Source organism: Carassius gibelio, chromosome B7 (assembly GCF_023724105.1).
Source record: "Carassius gibelio isolate Cgi1373 ecotype wild population from Czech Republic chromosome B7, carGib1.2-hapl.c, whole genome shotgun sequence".
NCBI classification, from domain to species: domain Eukaryota; kingdom Metazoa; phylum Chordata; class Actinopteri; order Cypriniformes; family Cyprinidae; genus Carassius; species Carassius gibelio.
In genome coordinates, this window is record NC_068402.1 from 3,388,966 (window position 1) to 3,407,954 (window position 18,989).

The 18,989-nt window shown below is 37.7% G+C and overlaps 1 protein-coding gene across 1 annotated transcript in view; it reads left to right on the top strand.

Moving 5' to 3' along the window:
* The first annotated feature begins 4,081 nt into the window (after nt 1–4,081).
* The window catches only part of LOC127961829 (immunoglobulin superfamily member 1), a 39,054-nt gene continuing 24,146 nt past the window's right edge, over nt 4,082–18,989 (top strand). Inside the window, exons 1-2 of the mRNA XM_052561101.1 lie at nt 4,082–4,135; nt 13,850–14,006. Of these exons, the coding sequence (XP_052417061.1) occupies nt 4,082–4,135; nt 13,850–14,006 (211 nt within the window). The remainder of the gene's footprint in view (nt 4,136–13,849; nt 14,007–18,989) is intronic.

Sequence of the window (18,989 nt, forward strand, 5' to 3'; positions counted from 1 at the left end):
GATTGGACTCCAAGATGAAAATAATAGCGTTTTGATGACATGGCGACAAACACAAATGCAACTCTTCCTCTTCACTGTTGGAGCGCACCAAGACCACGCCCCCTTTCTTATGTTTTCATGTGGGTGGAGGTTAGTCAAAAAAACTGTTTTAGTGACGTCATTACTGCAGAAACTAGAGGGATGTAGTCCAAATGGGTCGTTCGTTGTAGGCAAATTCTGTTAAATAAAATATCTTGCTTGGCAATAACCTTTGAGCTTTAGAATTTTACAGATATTTTTTATACTCTAACAACAACATTACACACTAACTAAAGTTTAAAACATGGGCTCATGAAGAACGGGACCTCTAATAAATGTATTTATAACAGGCTATCATCGGCTAAATTGATTATTTTATTTGTATATTTTTTTTCTGTTGTATTTGCCCTATTGTTTGTTTTTTTGTATTATTGATATTGTTTTATCTCACTGTTGTTTTGACAGTAAATCTGCTCTGAAAGAAAAGGTTAAAGGCTGTGTTGAAGGATTAATTTTTCAACTAATTTCTGCCATTTGCTTTTTGGTAATAAACATTTAAACTGTTATCCATTGTATTTTATGTTGTTTGGTATCACAAAACGTAATCTAATACGAAAAAGTAGGTACTATCTTTCAGCAGTTTGCAACGATTCTCCTTTCCCCCACAATGCATTGCATAACATCACATTGGGGAGAGAATTTACAAAAGCCCGCCTTGAGAGCATTGAGAGCGACTAGAGAGACGAGTAGTAGACAAGAGTATTCAAATAGTGGAGATTATAGATTGATAGATAGAAAGATAGATAGATAGATAGATAGATAGATAGATAGATAGATAGATAGATAGATAGATAGATTCAAGCAAATGCGACCAAAAAGCACTCACTCCCTCGTTATTGTGCACTGCTCCTCGTAGACTAGCTCCAGTGCTCATTGCTGCATTTTCTAAATGATAAAAACTCACCAGGACACTTCACCAACTCTCCACTCATTCTACTCGGACCATTCATTTAATTGGCTTTGACGGTCATCAGTTCTTGGCAATTCCTCATTTGCCCTCTCTTGTCTGGCAGGATCGAAATTTTACAGCTGCGGGCCATCACACATGTTGGCCCTTGCCACCTCTTCCTCATCCCAGTTAGTCGCCATAGTTCTAATACTAGACTGATGCTAACTTTGCGATGCGGTCAAAAACCAGATTGAAAATTGCTTAGGTGTCATTTATAATGAAAACTCAAAACAAGCAAAAACACTTAGAGAGACAGAGCTTTACTGTCTGACGTCACATTGGTTGATGATAATATTCTCATGTGTTGTATGTTGTAAATCTCAGTGGTTGAAGTGAATCCATGAGAAAAGACTCTCGTATCGGTTCATGAGTCCTGTGACGTCATTGTGTGTGTTGATGTTAAATGATGGAGAATTTCCAGCATCAGTTCTCATAATGAACAAAACACAGAAAAACATTTTCAGTTCAAACTCTAGACATGTTTAGTGATCTGCACTGTGTTGAATGAATGGAAATGCTTCATATCTGTGTTTCTTCTGTTTATAGTGCTGATGTCCTTCATCTACGCTGGACTCACTCAAGGTACAGTGCTTCACTGCACTACATCTGATTCATTACACAAATGTGAATCGTGTTCTAGTACTTTATTTGTCTACATGGATCATATGAGGATCCCACATTTGTCTCTTTGCTCATGATTTATGTCTATATTTTGCTGTCATTCACCTTCTCCCAGAATCATTTGTCTGTGTAGTGTTAGTTTGTTGTATAAAGATTTATCCAGCATGCCACCAGATGCTCAAAAAAAAAAACCACAGGAATTCTCCCCAGCCAGTCAAACTCCATGCTACCGCCGAAAGGAAATCCAGAGTCCTCTTGAGACTGACCCAGAACCCATGCAAACTGATAGCAACCGTCTGACACTTGCTGAGTGACAGAGAAGGATAACCTAGTCTATGCCTCTACTGTGGTGCGAGTGGGCATCACATCCTGGCCTGTCCCCTTCGTCCTCCACGCCCAGTGGTGAGTTATATAAAACCATCTCCAATTAAGATGAACCCACTCACAACTAATGCCCAACTTACTGCTGCCCACATCACTCTTCCAGTTACCACCCTCGTCGACTCTGGGTCAGCAGGGAACTTAGTCTAGGGGGACCTATGCCACCAGCTCCACCTACCAAACCACCACCACTGAAACCGTCTACTAAGTAGTCACTATTATGGGAAGACCATTAGATCAGTAGAATGTCCATTTTAGTGTGCAGTCCAGTCCAACTGACTCTCTGCCTGTTGCTTACTGAGTCCATCAACTTCCTAGTCCTTGAAGGCTCTATGGTGGATATCATTCTGGGTCATCCCTGGCTGGTGCAGCACAATCTAATCATCTCTTGGTCGTCAGGTGAAATCCTTCGGTTGGGTGATCAGTGTTTCCCATCATGATTCCCCAACCATCCAGCTCCACCGAAGCGACCTCCAGAAATCTTACCCCTTAACACCACCTCCACCTTTTTTCCCTCTGGAAAAACATTCCATAGATATCCCCTCCTGCTACAGAGACTTTCACTATGTTTTCTGCCCTCACAAAGCCTCACAACTACCTGCTCACCATCCCTGGGATTGTGTGATTCTGGGTGAGCCAGTGGCTTGTGGTAAGATCTATTCCCTCTCCTTACCAGAACAGAAGGCCATAAAGGAGTATGTGGAGGAAGCTCTCAGACAGGGCTACATCATCCCATCATCCCACACTTCCCCTGCTGCTTTAAGCTTTTTCTTCGCACCGAAGAAGGACAGAAGATTGCGGCCCTGTATAGATTTTTGAGCATTAAACCAGATAACAGTCAAGTTCCATTATCCTGTTCCCCTTGTCCCAGCTGCCCTTGAACAACTTCGAGGAGCCACCATATTCTCCAAACTAGATTTACATAATGCATATAATCTCATACGTGTCCATAAGGGAGATGAGTGGAAGACGGAATTTGTGACCCTTTCTGGCCACTATGAATATCGGGTAATGCCGTATGGCCTAGTCAATGCCCCTTGGATCTTCCAAGATTTTATGCATGCAGTTGCCAATTTCTTCCGCTGGTTCATCGAGAATTACAGTACCATCACCAGTCCCATCACCAACCTCCTACATGACAAACCCAAATCTCTGTCCTGGACCCCAGCTGCCACTGAAGCATTCACCATTCTCAAACAAGCCTTCACAAGCGCTCCCCTCCTAGTTCACCCAGACCAGGAACTCCCCTTCATGGTTGAAGTGGATGCCTCTACCACTTGAGTGCGAACAGTTCTTTCTCAGCGCCATGGGTCCCTTCCTCGACTCCATCCATGCGTCGCCTTTCGCCCAGAAGCTCTGCCTGGTGGAAAAGAACTACGAAATTGGAAACTGAGAACTGCTGGCAATCAAACCTGCATTAGAGAAATGGCGACACTGGCTTTAGTGAGTGGCTCATCCCTTCACAGTACTTACTTATCACAAAAACCTGCAATAACTTAGAGAAGCAAAATGCCTAAATCCCCACCAAGCTAGATGGGCACTCTTCTTCATGAGGTTCCACTTCACAATTTCTTACCGACCCGGTCCTCGAAAAAGTATGTACCACGGACACAACCCGTTCCACTCATTCATACCACCAATACCTCCGTAGGTACTCACCATCCTGGGGCTGACATAACTCTCTTGTTGCTTGAAGACCGCTTCTGGTGGCCCAACATGGCAGGAGACATCAGGAGATTTGTCCGAGGGTGCACTGATTGTGCCATTTCCAAGAGTCCCCATCATCTTCCAGTTGGCAAAGTACACCCACTACCCATTCCCAACCGTCCCTGGTAATACCTAGTAGTAGACTTTATCACAGACCTACCTACCTCTGATGTTAACACATGTATCCTAGTAATAGTCGATAGGTTCTCTAAATTCTGCCACATTATTCCCCTACAGGGAATTTTATGAAAATGTAAGGGAACGGAGACATTATGTCCCCATCCCACAACCTTGAACCGTTCATTGTTGCCTGGAGAAGTTCTTGGCCCCTTAGCTTAAAACCTAATGAGTGGATGCACCTGTTGCCCTTTATACCCATTGGCACGGGAAGTGGCTCAGGTATGTTAAATCCACTAGCCGATTTTCATTGGCATTTTTTCTTAAACTCAGAGATGATTGGCCTCCCAAGTGAGATATGTCGTTCGACATAACGTCTCCATTCCCTCCATCAGTGAACGAGGGTTACGTACGTTACCGAGATGTTTTTGTTTTTTTTGTTTTGTTTTGTTTTTAGGACCAAAAATTCAGCTTTCCATTAAGCCCAAAATTTTATCCTAACATGGACATTCAATAAAAATATGAAAAACGGTTTCAGGCACCCCTCAAAAAGGACTAGCCTCATCATCTGAAACATTAAGGAGTGCATTGTGTCTGTTTGTAGCTAAAATCCCATGTACAACTCTCCACTGAAGATCACCCACCCTCTTTTCAATGGGTCTTTTGTACAGGGACTGCCAGCTACCTTTCGGGGAAGAGTCTGATTCAAACATTTTTGTCCATTTAATATCTCTTACATTTTTGAGATGTATATAGCTAATGGTTTTTACACATGCTCTGTATAATGTTTGTCTGTTCAAAATACTAAAAAGATTCAGTTCCGGTGTGTCCAAAGACCGTAATTTTCTGTCATCTTGCCAGTCTTCTTTTTTTTTATGGAAACATGCAATTCAGGAAACCAAGCTTTACCTCCATTATTACAATTCTCCATATGAGAAACTTCCATAAAATCCCTTATTGGAACAGGGAAGACCTCCTCAAGATCATGTAACAACTTCTTAATTATGAGTCCAGACCTGAAACGCACCATAAGTGTCAAAACCTCTGCAGGTATCCAGTTCAGTCACCTTCAAAGATGGCGTATTTTGGAGACTCCTGCTTTCAACATTGCTGACCAAACAGTGACAGAACACAACAACTCCTTCAAGGGACATGACAAATAATTGCTTATCCAGACCCATTCTTCTGTTTTTCTGCAGCAGAGCACATGCAACATCCATCCACTGCTGATGCTGATAATACAAAAGACGCTGTGCCACTTGCAAACAGAAAACAGCAATCCTAGAAAAAAATGTAAATATACTCAAAAGAAATTTAATACATCTTCCCCCACTTTACATTTTCCGGGAGTTCAGGTAAAGAGCTGCTTTCAGGGCCACACCATAATGCCTCTTTTTTTCCCAATTAAGTTTAGCTGATGAAGCCCCTTCATAAATCTTTAAAGCTGAATCGTTGAAGGATTCAGAGAGAGCACTGCTCATTGACAACTTTTTGGTAGAACCTTTGCTTTGTAACCTACCGATAAAACTTGTAAAAACTCTCTTCCAATTATCCCCCAAAAAGTTTTCTAAAATTCTGCTGGAATTCCATCATTTCCTGGTGCATGACCAGATGAGAGTTGATTCACTGCTTTTGTAACTTTGCATTTCCTTCATCCACCACAGGTAAGTTAATAAAAGGTTCATCTGCAATGTTTCCAGTACACTCTTTGCATAAAAGTCGACATAGAAATCAACAGCTAGTCTCCTCATTTCCAAAGGATGTGAGGTCAGATTTCCATCAGGTGTATGTAATGGATGCATATAATTAGTATGATTACACTTCTTATTCAAGTTGAAAAAAATGTTTTGTAGGAACATCCATATCCTGTAAGGATACAAAAAATGTGAACTAACAAGAGTACTTTTAACCCTTATGTTTAACATATTACTTAACTCATGTCTCAAGATCTTCTCGTAGATTCATATAAATTAAAATATTCTGATTTTTTTAAATATCATATTTAATTTTACAGGAAGTGTTTGCCACAAATTGTTGACAGAAGAGCTTAATCTGAGTTTTTCCCACCACTGAAGAAGATTATGATAATTATTTTGTTTGTCTCAACCCAACAATTCCAAAACAATTAAAAATTCTCATAAAAATGTACAAATTGAATTAATTTGATATCAAAACACCAATAAAAATTAAATTTGTGCACAAATGATAACAAAGACAAAACTTATATATTTTATTTTAGCTTTAATTAAAAGAAGCCGTCCATTTTCTAATTCATTAATAGATCAAATTCTTACATTTAAATCAGCAGAAAACAATATTGCCACACCTGCATTTGAAATTTGTTCCATGACTAAGAACAAATTTACCATCAGGCGAAAAAAACCCAATCTACCTCACTACACTTTTCTGCTGACATAACACTTCTAGGCTACATTCTTATCTTGCTTTCATAACAGATAACACATTTATCTACATTTGGAAAAAAAAACTTACCAATTTCAACTTTTTTACCCTTTGTTTCGTCCAAGAATGCATTAATCTGCTCAACCAAATACAAATCACGGTTGCACTTTATTTTACAGTATGTGTACTAACATGTACTTATAGTGTACTTACAGTGTATTTATCTAAGAAAGTTCTGGTAATACAAGGTAACTACATGGGGTAGGGTTAGGTTTAGGAGTAGGTTCAGGGTTAGTACCTAGTTATTACATAGTTATTGTAATTACTATAATAAGAACATAGTATGTACATGAGGAACAGGACTGTAAGATAAAGTGGTACCCAAATCACTCCCGCAATTAGCCACATCAAAGTTAGCACATGAATCATCATCTCTACAGCTTTCTACAGTCGTGTCTCATTTTCCTGGATCATTTTTTTCTGAATCACCACAAACATCTCCCTTGCTAACAACATCACTACAACTTGGAAGCTCAGCATCATTTACAATATTATCAGAAGCATTTTGCCTTCCTCTTCATGATTACGCGCTTTGAATTTACCCGCATTCAAAGCCCTGTAAAGTCTCCGTACTAGCGTACACTATCTATGAGCCCTCTCCATGAGATACCCGGAAAGACAAATTGAGCGTTTTAGCGGGAGAGCTCAAAAACATGTAAACATGTCTTCTAAAAGATAGCACATGTTTAAGTGCAGCGATCTTACAACCCAATGAAATTTATTTTACAGCACCGGCAATTTAGTCAGCTCTTTAATGATACTCTCATTACCAACGAAAGGGGGTACATTAGAGATGACAATTTTAGTTGCCGGTGCCGACAATGGTGTAATAGGCAAGTACGTTTCATTGATCCATAATTCGCTTTCAATCAAGGTTTTCACCTGATTTTCAATTTTTTTTTTAAACGGCTACTGCCTTATTCATTCTTGAAGCCGAACTAATATTTTCATGACCAACTTTGGCTCCGACAGCAAGGAGAACATCCTAAATAGACGTGTTCGCCTCCGGTGTACACCTGAAACCATTCCAGAGGGAGACGATGCTCCCTCGACGGGGTGGATGTCATGTTGCCTCACACTCGCACCCCACACGATATGACAATAAAAACCTACCCTAAACAAACTCAGAGAGAGAGAGAGAGAGAGAGATTTGGTTTTCTAAAAGCCTTTTTCGGATCAATACAGTTAAAAAGTGTTTCAATTACTTTCTCATTTCAAAATACAAATGACAAAACAATAAATGAATAAAACATTTTACTTTTATTTTAACTTTTATCTGAACATATCTGTTTTTAAGCATAATGACATCAGCTACGTCATATTTTCAGTTCAGAGTTTGTTTTCTTCTGTTCACAGATTTCGCCATACCTACAATGACTGTGACTCCAGACACTACAGTATTCACTGGAGAGAAAGTCACTCTGACGTGTTTTATTCAGTCTTATTACAGTCACTGGAGATATGAGTGGAGATATGAGTGGTATAAAGGAAACACATGCATTCAAGTGTCACAGACGTTTGATCATTACACTGTAGACACTCTCACTATCAGAGGAGCTACTAGATCTGATCAGGATTGGTACTCATGTAGAGGACGGACATATGGAGGATCAGTCTCACAATGGAGCTCTGTTTTTCTCTCTGTGAAGGGTGAGTTGAATATCATTGTCCTCCTGAACTCTCTCTAGGTAACACTACAGTAAAGATGCATGAACAATAATGTACTAACACTTGGATTAATACTTACTTCAACATGAACTCATGATTAGTGATGACATGAGCAAATTATTAATCAATCAAGAGCATCTTTGACTGAAGTCATATGGATTCATGAAGAACTCAGAGAGAGAGAGAGAGAGAGAGAGAGAGATTTGGTTTTCTAAAAGCCTTTTTCGGGTCAATACGGCAGATGCTTTTATTGAAACCTCTGACTGAAAACAGTCCTATCTACAGGCCAGAACAGGAACTGTTCAATAGTGTTTCAATTACTTTCTCATTTCAAAATACAAACGACAAACAATGAATGAATAAAACATATCTAAACATTATCTAAACATATATGTTTTTAATCATAATGACATCACTACCAGCTATGTCAGATTTCCAGTTAAGAGTTTGTTTTCTTCTGTTAACAGATTTCGCCATACCTACACTGACTGTGACTCCAGACTTTACAGTATTCACTGGAGAGACAGTCAATCTGAAGTGTGTGATTGAGTATTACTGTGACTGGAGATATGAGTGGTATAAAGGAAACACATGCATTCAAGTGTCACAGACTCCTGATCATTACACTGTAGACAGAGACACTCTCACTATCAGAGGAGTAATTACATCTGATCAGGATTGGTACTCATGTAGAGGACGGAGAGATGGAGGAACAATCTCATCACTGTCAAGATATGTTTATCTCTCAGTGAAGGGTGAGTTGAATATCATTGTCCTCCTGAACTCTCTCTAGGTAACACTACAATAAAGATACATGAATAATAATATACTAACACTTGAATTAATACTTACATCAACATGAACTCATGATTAGTGAAGACATGAGCAAATTATTAATCAGTCAAGAGCATCTTTGACTAATCATATGGATTCATGAAGAATGCAGTCTTAACTACATGTTAGTACATGTTTGATAGTTAATGCATCAACCGGACCCACTTTATATTAAGTGGCCTTAACTACTATGTACTTACATTTTAATTAATAATTTATTACAATGTACTTATTGTGTACATACTTATATAAAAAAACTACATGTAATTACATCTGTATTTAATTTCTGTAATTACATTTATAATTACACTGTTGACCTATACTTTACACCTTAACCCACCCTTAAACTTACCCATACCTCCAACCCTCTCCCTTACCCAGTGGCGGACTGGGACAGTAAATCAGGCCGCGAATTTGACTTCACATAATAATCCATATTAACTATGCAGCCATCAATTGTATGTCCCATTCATCACAGTCCTACTACTGATGACCTTATAAATCATAAAACCACATATTTTTCTAAGAGTATAGCCAGCATGTTTAGTTTTGCTTATAGCTTAAAGTTTACCTGAAGGTTCCTGCTCGGACTCAAAAGCTGAACTGTCCACCCTGTCTTGTTCAAAGCAGGAGCACTTGCAGCACTTGCATCACCTTCAAAATAAATAAGCATTGTACACTAGGCTAATATTGTAGGCTAGAAATGGAAAATTAATTTCTGGTCAATTTTGACACTAAAAAAATACTGTATCCCCATATGTAAAACAGTGTGCTAGTTTGTCATTAAGATGTGTAAATATATATAATATATAAATATGGATTATTGAAAGTGCTTATTTCAAATTGCAGAGAGACTCAATGTGCATATATATATATATATATATATATATATATATATATATATATATATATATATGTATGTATTTTAAGTAGATTTGATCTATTGTACTCGCTTTGAATGAAAGCGTCCTTCTGCCAAATGATTATGTAAATGCTAGGAACAGTTCAACTTTTTCACAGTTCGGTTTGTTTCACGGTTTAAGAGTCACGGTTTCGGTAGCCTACTGTTGTATGTGCTATGTTTATGGAAAAACTAAAAAACAAAACTAAAACAAAAAATATATATATTATCATATTATTAAGAATATTCTAACTACAAGAAACAGCACAAATAAATACAATAGAGTAAAGATACAAATAAAATATATATTTTTTCTTGCATTAGTTTTTAGGTACAGAAATTAAAGTAATCAAATGCATTGCATTTTGAACTATAAATTAAAGATTATTCTTTATTAAAGTAAAAAAAAAGCTTTTTAATCAAGAGCAGTGAGTGATTTCTTTATTGTTGCCATTCGATTAATATAAAGACTGTCACTTTAAGAGAATGCACTGATACAGTGTTCATAGTATTGAACAGGAGTGAATGATTTGTCCAGTTTTTTTTTTTTATCGCTGTTGTTGTGATGTCTGGGAATCCAGAATGCGCATGCATCAACAGAAACATATATTATTTCAGAATCAAATCAGAATCAGAATGAGCTTTATTGCCAGGTATGTTCACACATACAAGGAATTTGTTTTCGTGACAGAAGCTCCGCAGTGCAAAATAACAGCGAACAACACAAAAAACACAATAAGGAATAAAAAAATAAAAAAAATAAAAAATAGGTTGGTAAGAAATGACAATATACAAATGACAATGTATGGCAGGTATATTAGAATGAGCATTTATGTATGTACATGTATATTATGTGCAAAAAATGTAAGTTTACGCTAAGTATGTGTGTTAGATAAATAAATGTATGTGTATATAAATATAAAGTGTAGTGTGTTCCACAGTTATTATCAGCTGTTCATAAGATGGATTGCCTGGGGGAAGAAACTGGTCCTGTGTCTGGTCGTTCTAGTGCTCAGTGCTCTGTAGCGTCGACCAGATGGCAACAGATCAAAGAGGGAGTGTGCTAGATGTGAGGGGTCCAGAGTGATTTTGACAGCCCTTTTTCTCACTCTGGATAAGTACAGTTCTTGAATAGATGGGAGAGTTGTACCGATGATTCGCTCAGCAGTCCGGACTACTCTCTGTAGTCTTCTGAGGTCAGATTTAGAAGCTGAGCTGAACCAGACAGTTACTGAAGTTACTGAAGTGAACCCTGTTTGTTTTACGTGTTATTTATAGTAAACCATATTACAGATGTTTTGTCAGATTTAAGTTAAACAGCGGAGAACTGAACGGTTCGGTTTTTTCAGTGAACCGTCCCATCTCTAGTAAATATAAATGGATTTCTGACTGACCTGTTCCCTTAATGGCGAGAGCATTGCTGGGATTTTGCAGCAACTTGCTCCGTCTGTGGCCAGGCCTTTTCTCCTTTTTCTCCATTCTTTTGCGCGATTTTCTAAGATAAAGCCTGTCTCTGGATATAGCCAATTAGGCAGTGCTTCGCTTATGTTTGGTCATGTGGTGGTGTCATTTTCACTCCGCGATCGCCTGATACGTAGATTCATAAGTCCGTCAATTAACTCGCAGTTGCATACCATCCTACTGCACGTCAGTCTGATCGACTGCACAGCGGCAACCGGCAGGCCAGAGTGACCATCAGGCCACTGGGAAATGTCCCGATGATCCCGATGGCCAGTCCGCCCCTGCCCTTACCTTACCCCATCCCACCTCAATAGCAGCAAAAGTGTTTTACAATACAATATGAACACAATAAGTAAATTTTACTTATTTTTTTATGGAAGTACATAGTAGTTAAGGACACATAATATAAAGTGGGACCCATCAACCTTTAGGGGTTAACTAAAAGGAATAGGAATATTTGTTTAAAACAATTTAATATTGTCATAATTTAAATGATTGACATCTGCAGATTCATCATAAACATTACTGGACGACACAGGATTAGTTTGTCATTATTTTCACTGATCCTCCGTATCAAATGTAGAAAATATTAAATACACTAATGACTGATCTCAAACGATCAGAATCTGTTTTGTGTTATTCTCTTTCTCTGTTGGACTATACATGTGTATTTGAGAGTAAGTTTATAATAAATCATGAGCTGGATTTAGTAAGTAGTTAACAGTCAATTATTGATCAATCAAATCAATGAGAGCAAAGTCAGGCAGGTCAGTTAGATCAGAAACGTCCAGGAAGTCTTCGATGGTCCTGGAGTGAATGAGTTTCTTGGTGAAGCTGAATTAATGTGACCGCTGGATCTGTGAGTGTCTGTTGTTCTGTTTCAGTGAAACACAGTGTTGGATCCAAGTGCAGTTTAAAGCTTCTTTAAACAAGATAACAAAAGTAAATCCAGCAATGAACAAGACAAACTAATACAGGAACTGAAACAAATGCTCACGATTCATCCGTATAAGAGCAGACAATAAAGAAGAGAAACACTGGAGATCATACAGACAATAAGAGACAGGTGTAGACAATGAGTAGCCATGGTAACAGAGGAGGGTTACTATGGAAACAGATGAGGTAGGCAAGGCAACAAGAGAAACAGGAAGTGAACACAGAAACAATGGGAACAGAAAAATACTTCAACATAAAAGTCCTGAAACAAAAGACAGAATCATGATAACTACAACGTGTGTCATTCATAGATTAACCAAATGTTTAAATATATTGAATTTATTATTAATCAAGTAAATATAATATATCATTTAATAAAACACAGTATTTCAATTTTTATATGTATGTAGTCAAAGTGAAAGCATATGTTTCTAATATAAAACTCTATTTTTATGAGCAGAATCATGAATGTTTTTTTTTCTGGTGTCTTTATTGTCCTCTGAGATCAGAGATCAGTATCATGTTTCAAACCAAATCATGACATGAGTGTATCATTACACAATATTATTAACTCATACATAGTGCGAACTACGGGGGAGCTAGGGGGAGCTCGGCTCCCCTTAATAAGACATGGGCTCCCCTGAAAACGAGAAATGTGAAATTTTGGGGGGGGTCTCAAAAATATTGACAATGTGAATATTTTGAAGTGCAATTTCAGTTGTGTAATGTGATCAATGATGGATTATTAAAAGAGTAAAATAGCAAAAAATATTATTCATTCATGCATGACGGCAATTAAAGCCTAATTTACTTCAATAAAGATTACTATACATGCTATTCTTGTAATGAGCATCAAGGTGTGGGGACGCTGCGCTGCAAATTCCACATATGTTAGTACGTCATACATATTCATAGAAAAAAAATAAACGTTGGAGGCTATTTATCGCGTGCAAAGTCCTTAATTCATTTTGTAGTTATAGCATCATAGCCATGGCAAAAAGAAAACAAGGCAGTTTAATTAATTTGGGTTTTATTAAGAAATTGTTTAGTGGTGACGTTAATAGCACGACTGATTCACCTGCTGCAAGCACTGTTACCTCCCGCCGCGCCCATAGTGACAACACAAGAAGCTGAAGAAAAGACAACTTTGGATGAAGATAGTAACAGCTCGTCAGAGGCCGGTCTGTCTTTATAAAGTATCTTCTTATTAGTACACTTAAAAAGTTCTCAATGCTTCATATTCCTTAGGCTCATTTTGCTCCGAAATTGTCCTTTAACCTTTGTTTATGTGAACTCAAAGACAGTCTATTTATAGACATTTTGTGGGTGGCTGTTTGTTTGCTGTTTGACCTATCAATTTGTGTCGATAAAGTATAATAGTGCATACAGTTGTAGCTGTTATGTATCTTTGTAAGTCATTGTAAGTCCTTTTTGGAGGCACTCGTGTTGATAATGTATAATAGTGCCTTGTATAAAAAGTGGGCTCCCCCAAAGGTCACGGTATAGTTTGAACACTGAACTCATATTTACTGTAGTTTACTGTCACTATGGTTACAGCTGATATTCATGACTATCATGAGAATAGAAACAGACTTGAGCGATAGAGTTCAGTGCAGATGAGTTTTGTCCTGAAGTCAGAGAGAATGAAGTGACGTACAGATAATGATGTGAAAGTCTTCAGATCGTCTGCTGAAGTTGATTGAGATTCGGTTGCTCCTCATATGAGGTTGTAGTTGGAGGTCTTCAGCTCTCCTTCAGCAGGAGCTTCATTGGAGCTTCAGCAGGAGCTTCAGCTGCTTTCTATGACGAGTCGGAGGTGTTTGTCTGAGGACGAGACGGAGCCAGAGCATCCAGAAAACACTCTGACCACAAAAACACAACACAACGAGTGTGATGAAAGACGACAAAATAATTTAACTACCTTATTTTTCGGTCGCACCTGAGTATAAGTCGCATCAGTCCAAAAATACATCATGACGAGGAAAAAAATATATATGAGTCGCACTAGACTATAAGTCGCATTTATTTAGAACCAAGCACCAAGAGAAAACATTACCATATACAGCCGCGAGAGGGCGCTCTATGTCTTCAGTGTAGACTACAGGAGCACTGAGCAGCATAGAGCGCCCTCTCGCGGCTGTAGATGGTAATGTTTTCTCTTGGTTCATTTCTCTCGTTTCATGTCAAATTAATTTTGATAAGTCGCACCTGACTATAATACTTTTTAACACATAAACAAAATGTAATTATTTTCACTGTAAGTGCTGATTTTGTCCTTCTCAACAGATTCCCCCAGATCTTCACTGACTGTGACTCCAGACAGAACTGTATTCACTGGAGAGACAGTCACTCTGACCTGTGTGATTGAGTATTACAGATGCTGGAGATGGAGAAATTGCCTGACATATGACTGGAGATATAACAGGAGAAATGGCTGGACATATGAGTGGAGATATGAGTGGTATAAAGACACATACAGTGTAATGTTACAGACGTCTGGTCGTTACACTGTAAACAGAGACACTCTCACTATCAGAGGAGTAATTACATCTGATCAGGGTCAGTACTGGTGTAGAGGACAGAGAGATCAGAGACCAAACTCATCACAATCAAGCTCTGCTGTTTATCTCACTGTGAAGGGTGAGTTGAATATCACTGTCCTTATAGACTCACTTTACTACAATAAAATGCAATGAAAGGTTAAAGCTGTGAAAACTGTAAGTTTGATCAAGCCCCCAAAAAAATGGTCTCTATGGTGGTGGTTGATAATTATACATTACATATTTGATCAAATGTAGTCAGTCTATGGAGAAACTGTATTCTGTTCACAGTTCACACACTATAAACTACAGACACAGTGAGGCTCGTACAGATGTGTGTTGTGCTGAACCAAACACTTCAATCTGAACACAGATTTAAAACACTGTCATACGCTTACTGACTTTATAAATAGTGACAGAGGAAAACTGGCCATCATACACTTCACGACTCACACAGAAACAAGTGCCTTGTTGCAGGAGACACTTGACAAATGAAAATAAGATGTTCTTAAATCAGCTGAAAATATCAGTCATGTTTGTTATCCTCTGACTGAGTGGAATCAGAGTCTGACGGGAGCAGACTGTGTTCTGCGGATGTTCATGTGACACAGCGTGAAACCAGACTTCTTTTACCTCAATGGAAAGCATCTTCACACTGTCTGAATCGTTTCCTGTCCCCTATATAGTGCACTACCTGCCATTCACTGTACAGAAAAACAGTTTACACTTCTTAAACTTTTTTTTTGTTTTTTGTTTTTACTTTCTGTTACGGCTTTCTCAAGCCAACTTAAAGTTTTTCTTGACAAACTTTTTTATATAGTTTCAATTAACTCAGTTCCAGATACACAAAGTATTTGAGGAGTGTTTAGTTGAATTTTATATCAAGAAATATAATTAGTTTGATCTAAAGTGGAAAATGTTCACAGTTATAATGTGATGTAAATATAACTGTGAATATTAGTTTTAAAACATTAACTTAAATTGGTTAAAGAAATTTAAAGTGTTAGTGGTCTTTGTCTTTTTTTAATGCACATACATAAATATAGAGACATAGAGAAATATATATATTTTTTGAGTTGACTGACCTGGGTTCGAATCCGCCTTCTGGAAAAAAAAAGTTTCTCCCTTTTCAAATTTCAAATCACATAAGAATATATATATATATATATATATATATTTTTTTTTTTTTTTTATTTATTTATTTATTTTTTTATGAAAATTAAGTAAATAAGCAAAAGCTTAAGGGTAGGTGTAGGGAGGGCTTGTCACAAAAAGGTGGCATCCATTAAATTAGACTCAATAAGTTATTATTGCATACTGTTTTATAATGTACTACAATACTGAGGTGCAGATAATTGCCACTATTCGCAGTAAGTAGTATAAATAGCAGAAAATCCTGCTGTTTGAGCATCATATGGGGAAGTCGTGGCCTAATGGTTAGAGGGTTGGACTCCCAATCGAAGGGTTGTGGGTTCTAGTCTCGGGCCGGACGGAATTGTGGGTGGGGGGAGTGCATGTACAGTTCTCTCTCCACCTTCAATACCACGACTTAGGTGCCCTTGAGCAAGGCATTGAACCCCAAAACTGCTCCCCGGGCGCCGCAGCATAAATGGCTGCCCACTGCTCCGGGTGTGTGCTCACAGTGTGTGTGTGTGTGTGTGTTCACTGCTCTGTGTGTGTGCATTTCGGATGGGTTAAATGCAGAGCACAAATTCTGAGTGGGTCACCATACTTGGCTGAATGTCACTTCACTTTCTTTTCTTTTCTTTATATAAATAGAATCTATAGATATTTGCATTTCTGTGATCAAATTACTGATTTGAGCAGTTTCAGTGTATTTCCAGTGTAGGGGCGGGACACTTTAAATTCTAGAGAGTGTTTGATTGGACAGAAAGTTTGATGAGCAGCTGAAGTTTAGTGATGTCATTGACATCCATATTGACAGAAATGAGAGACTGTAAGTTTTGAATGCTTTTTTTTTTTTCTTGTAAATGTGAATTTTGTCTTTGTGTTGGAGCACACTCGCTTATAGATAATGTTAAGGCTAACATATTCATACTAAAATCCCAAAAACTTTAAGATGATGAACACAAAGACCAAGTACAAACGGTAGCTAAATTCAGTTCAGAATGCAGTTGTCAGTTCTGTAAATAAGCTTTGTGTATAAAACAGTTTTGATCCAGTGTTGTTAGTAACATCACAGTTTACCCTTAAACTATTTTTTTTTTCTCAAGCCAACTTTTATATTGTCTCAATTAATTCAGTTCCAGATACACAAAGTATTTGAACAGTGTTTAGCTGAATTTTATATCAAGAAATATAATTAGAATATAATTATATAATTATAATTAATATAATTAGTTTGATCTAATATGATCATAAAATGTTCACAGTAATAATCTGATGTAAATATTTATGTGAATATTAGTTTTAGAACTTAAACTTAAATGGGTTAAAGCAATTAGAGTAAATAGCCCCTGCCTTTTAGGATAACTGCCAAAAAATGTTGCTATTAAAATAAATATAAACCTATAAATAAATAAAATAAACCAAAATTATTCACATTTTTTGGGAAATTATATGACATAAAGTTATCGCTGACCCTAAACCGCAACTGCTTACTTTAATAACTTTCTAAAGTGTTAAATTTAGTGGAAAAACAAGTCAAAAAACACTTATAATAGCTGGATGGCATCTCGCACTGTCGCTCACAACACTCTGAAGACTCATTTACTTCGGCAGCATCTGGCAGTGATTATTTTCATACGACGGATGCTAAACATTCTGAATTATACATGCAGACATTCATTTGAGGAGTTTAGCAGCAAATTAGTCAATCAAAGAACAAATGTTATTTTCGAACATGAAAAATTTCGGTGACCTCATAGCTGGCTACTGCCATGAACACTATTCAAGATGGTGAAGTAGAGAGGTGATATATTTAGGACCCTGAGAGGAAAACACAATAGCCCCGGGTCTCGGGATAGGAATTTTGTGAGCCCTGCACCTCAGATCTATCCAGTTTGTGAACTATTGGTTTCCACCGAATGGCAACCTCCCGCTATCTCTCGTGAAGCCAACAAGGAAGTGACTAAAACTGCAATTCATTGACCAGCCGCTTGAGGCTGGCTGCAAAAGGGAGTCGATCCCATAGACTCCCCATGTTAAAATGCCCAACTTTACAGCAGAAAAAAAAACATGTTTACAGCCTGGTGCAAAAAATGAGTTTGGTCTATATAGCTAATTTTGCCCTTCATGACAAATTTGAGGGGGAAGAATTTTTTTATAACTCATCCGTTTAAATTATATTAAGCCTTAAAGGTCTGCATAATTAAGGGTGTGGTCACTTGAGTGACAGGAAGATTACCGCTGCTGTCACCACTGTCAAGCTAGGTGGGCGTGGCTTCAGCAACCATCTCCTGCCTTTTTGCCCATTTCCGATTGTCCGGGAGAGTCACGCGGTGACGCGCTGCCAAGATGAAGACGGCCCGCTCTGCACACTTTGAGCTTCAAAAATACTCTTCAGGAGTCTAAGGGTGACGTCACAGACACTACGTCCATGTTTTTATACAGTCTATGGTTTCCACACTGGTTTCGTTAAACAAAAGAAATGATTATTTTAAAAGATTGACTCAAAAGAATCATCTGTTCATGAATCGGATCATGAACTTGCATTGCCAAGCCAAAGATGATCTATTTTTGAACATAGATCATAGACTTATTTTACCTCAATGGAAAGCATATTCACTGTCTGAATCATTTTCTATCCCCTATATAGTGCACTACGTGTCATTCGCCATACAGAAAATACTACTTTCTGTGATCAAATTACTGATTTGAGCAGTTTCAGTGTATTTCCAGTGTAGGGGCGGGACACTTTAAATTCTAGAGAGTGTTTGATTGGACAGAAAGTTTGATGAGCAGCTGAAGTTTAGTGATGTCATTAACATCCATATTGACAGAAATGAGAGACTGTAAGTTTTGAATGCTTTTTTTTTTCTTGTAAATGTGAATTTTGTCTTTGTGTTGGAGCACACTCGCTTATAGATAATGTTAAGGCTAACATATTCATACTAAAATCCCAAAAACTTTAAGATGATGAACACAAAGACCAAGTACAAACGGTAGCTAAATTCAGTTCAGAATGCAGTTGTCAGTTCTGTAAATAAGCTTTGTGTGTAAACAGTGTTGATCCAGTGTTGTTAGTAACATCACAGTTTACCCTTAAACTATTTTTTTTTTCTCAAGCCAACTTTTATATTGTCTCAATTAATTCAGTTCCAGATACACAAAGTATTTGAACAGTGTTTAGCTGAATTTTATATCAAGAAAT